This window comes from Cnephaeus nilssonii (genome assembly GCF_951640355.1).
Source record: "Cnephaeus nilssonii genome assembly, chromosome: X".
NCBI classification, from domain to species: domain Eukaryota; kingdom Metazoa; phylum Chordata; class Mammalia; order Chiroptera; family Vespertilionidae; genus Cnephaeus; species Cnephaeus nilssonii.
In genome coordinates, this window is record NC_137071.1 from 99,321,469 (window position 1) to 99,324,130 (window position 2,662).

General features: G+C 64.0%; 1 protein-coding gene across 1 annotated transcript; it reads left to right on the forward strand.

Annotated features, from left to right (window-relative positions):
• Nucleotides 1–809: 809 nt before the first annotated feature.
• On the forward strand, nt 810–2,270 carry SOX3 (SRY-box transcription factor 3; the record flags this gene model as incomplete). Its single annotated transcript, XM_079765971.1, has 1 exon — nt 810–2,270. Exon 1 carries the CDS (start codon nt 936–938, stop codon nt 2,268–2,270), a length of 1,335 nt encoding a protein of 444 aa, XP_079622097.1. The 5' UTR covers nt 810–935.
• Between the last annotated feature and the right edge of the window lie 392 nt (nt 2,271–2,662).

The window sequence follows — 2,662 nt, forward strand, 5'->3', positions numbered from 1 at the left end:
CTTTCACTTGGAGAGGCTCGGTGTTGCCATGAAAACGGATTTTCCAAGGGGTCTGACCCTCCCCCTAAGGGGCATCGGACTGGAAAACCGAAATGGCCAGAGAGCAGAGACAAAAAGGGGCCGCTAAGCGGGGGCCTGGAGCGAGAGAGCCAAAGCCAGTACACCCCCTCTGCCCCCACCCACACCACTGCCTGTGAGCGACTGGGCCCTGCGTGTGCAGCTGTCTGCTTTCATTCACAACCAACCTTCGCCGAGTCTCACAGCGGCTGTGCGCTCCGCGGTCCCGAAGCCTGTCTCCCGCGCACAGGTTCCTGACCCCTGCTCTGTCCGCTTGGACCGGGGCTAATTCCAGCGAGGGCTTCTCAGAGCTACAGTCCAGCGTAGCTCGTTTGCACCCTGAGCCCCAAGCTCGCCAGGATGCTGGCGATGCCCAGTGTCCAAGCACTGGCAGCAGAAGCGGTTTAGAGGACCTTTGCGCAGACAGCGCAAAGCTTTGCACGGTGGCCCCTGTCACCGGTGGTCCTGGATAGGGCTGCAAAGTTGTTGATTGAACCCCGTGGGCGCCCTTCTGCCCCCTCTCTCCCCAATCCTGCTCGTGCGTCCCCTCCCCCTCTGTCACCTCCTAGAGTTTCGTTCTTTCAAACTTTTTGAGACCCTAATTGGTGGTCTCTGAGTGGCTCTCCGAGACTCCCGCCTCCTGAATAACTCTCATCGCGTCACCGGGCCCTAGAGGGGCGTGGAGGTGAACGAAAGGGCTCCCCGAACTTTTTTTCCTGTGGGGGACGATCAGGGGCTCCGTGGTGATTGGCCAGAGTGCATCACTGCAAACCTGTCAATCACGGGTTCTCCCGCAGGCGAGGGGTGGACCGAGCCCAACCCTAGGGGAATCTGAGCAGGTATATAAGGGGCCTGGAGATTGCCCGGCCAGACGGCGAATGCGACCGGCTCCAGGCGAAGCATCAGGTGAGAGTGGCCTGCGGGTGCCTGTAGACCTGGCGCGGAGCGCTTCAGCAAGCCTATCCTTCCCTCCGGACCCGCTGGCCCACCGGCCCCCAAGTGCCCCTCCGACGGAGCCCCCAGGCCTTTTTACCGTGGCCGCTCCAGCCCCCGGAGCGCCTTCTCCTCCCGCCACTCTGGCGCACCTTCTTCCCGCTCCGGCCATGTACAGCCTGCTGGAGACTGAACTCAAGAACCCCGTGGGGCCATCCACTCCAGGGACAGGAGCTGGTGGCCCCACAGCCCCAGGCGGTGCAGGCAAGAGCAGCTCGAACGCAGCCAGCAATGCGAACGCAGGCGGAGGCAGCGGGGGCGGCGCGAGCGGTGGTGGCGGGGGCAGTGATCAGGACCGCGTGAAGAGGCCCATGAACGCCTTCATGGTGTGGTCCCGCGGGCAGCGGCGCAAGATGGCCTTGGAGAACCCCAAGATGCACAACTCTGAGATCAGCAAGCGCTTGGGCGCCGACTGGAAACTGCTGACCGACGCCGAGAAGCGGCCGTTCATCGACGAGGCCAAGCGACTGCGCGCTGTGCACATGAAAGAGTACCCGGACTATAAGTACCGGCCGCGTCGCAAGACCAAGACTTTGCTCAAGAAGGACAAGTACTCCTTGCCCGGTGGCCTCCTGCCCCCCGGCGCCGCCGCGGCCGCCGCTGCCGCGGCCGCCGCGGCCGCCGCCAGCAACCCGGTGGGCGTGGGCCAGCGCCTGGACACGTACACACACGTGAACGGATGGGCCAACGGCGCGTACTCGCTGGTGCAGGAGCAGCTGGGCTACGCGCAGCCGGCCACCATGAGCAGCCCGCCGCCGCCCGCGTTGCCTCAGATGCACCGCTACGATATGGCAGGCCTGCAATACAGCCCCATGATGCCACCAGGGGCCCAGAGCTACATGAACGCGGCCGCTGCCGCCGCGGCCGCCTCGGGCTACGGGGGCATGGCGCCCTCAGCCGCCGCTGCCGCCGCCGCAGCCTACGGGCAGCAGCCCGCCACCGCTGCAGCCGCCGCCGCCGCCGCCGCCGCCATGAGCCTGGGTCCCATGGGCACGGTGGTGAAGACGGAGCCCAGCTCACCTCCACCCGCCATCACCTCGCACTCGCAGCGCGCGTGCCTCGGAGACCTGCGCGACATGATAAGCATGTACCTGCCACCCGGCGGAGACGCGGCTGACGCTGCCTCGCCGCTGCCAGGCGGCCGCCTGCACACTGTACACCAGCACTACCAGGGCGCGGGGACTGCCGTCAACGGAACCGTGCCGCTGACCCACATCTGAGAGCCGTCCTGTGCTCGCCTCCCCTGCACCCCCACCCCACCCCGCACCCCCAAGTTGGGACGCCTTGTTGTTTAGCTTTGCTTGCCTGGGTCTGTTGCCTTGTACCTGTGAAGGGGAGGACAGAAAGTTTTGCCATAGCTGTCCGGTTTTGTACAAAAGCAAAAGAAGTCCGGAGCAACTAAGATAGGACTTTCTAGAGCTCGACTTCCCTTTCCTCCCCTTTTGTAGGCTGGAATCGCTGTGATGTTCGCAAAGAAAAAGCAGCCCCCCTGACCCTCCGGGGTTCCCGGGTTTTCTGGTTGCATTTGAAAATGTTGTCTCCTTAGTTTGCTGTTAGTCATGGAGTGAGTGAATGGGAGAAACTGTACTCTTACTCTCCAGTGAAGCTGGCC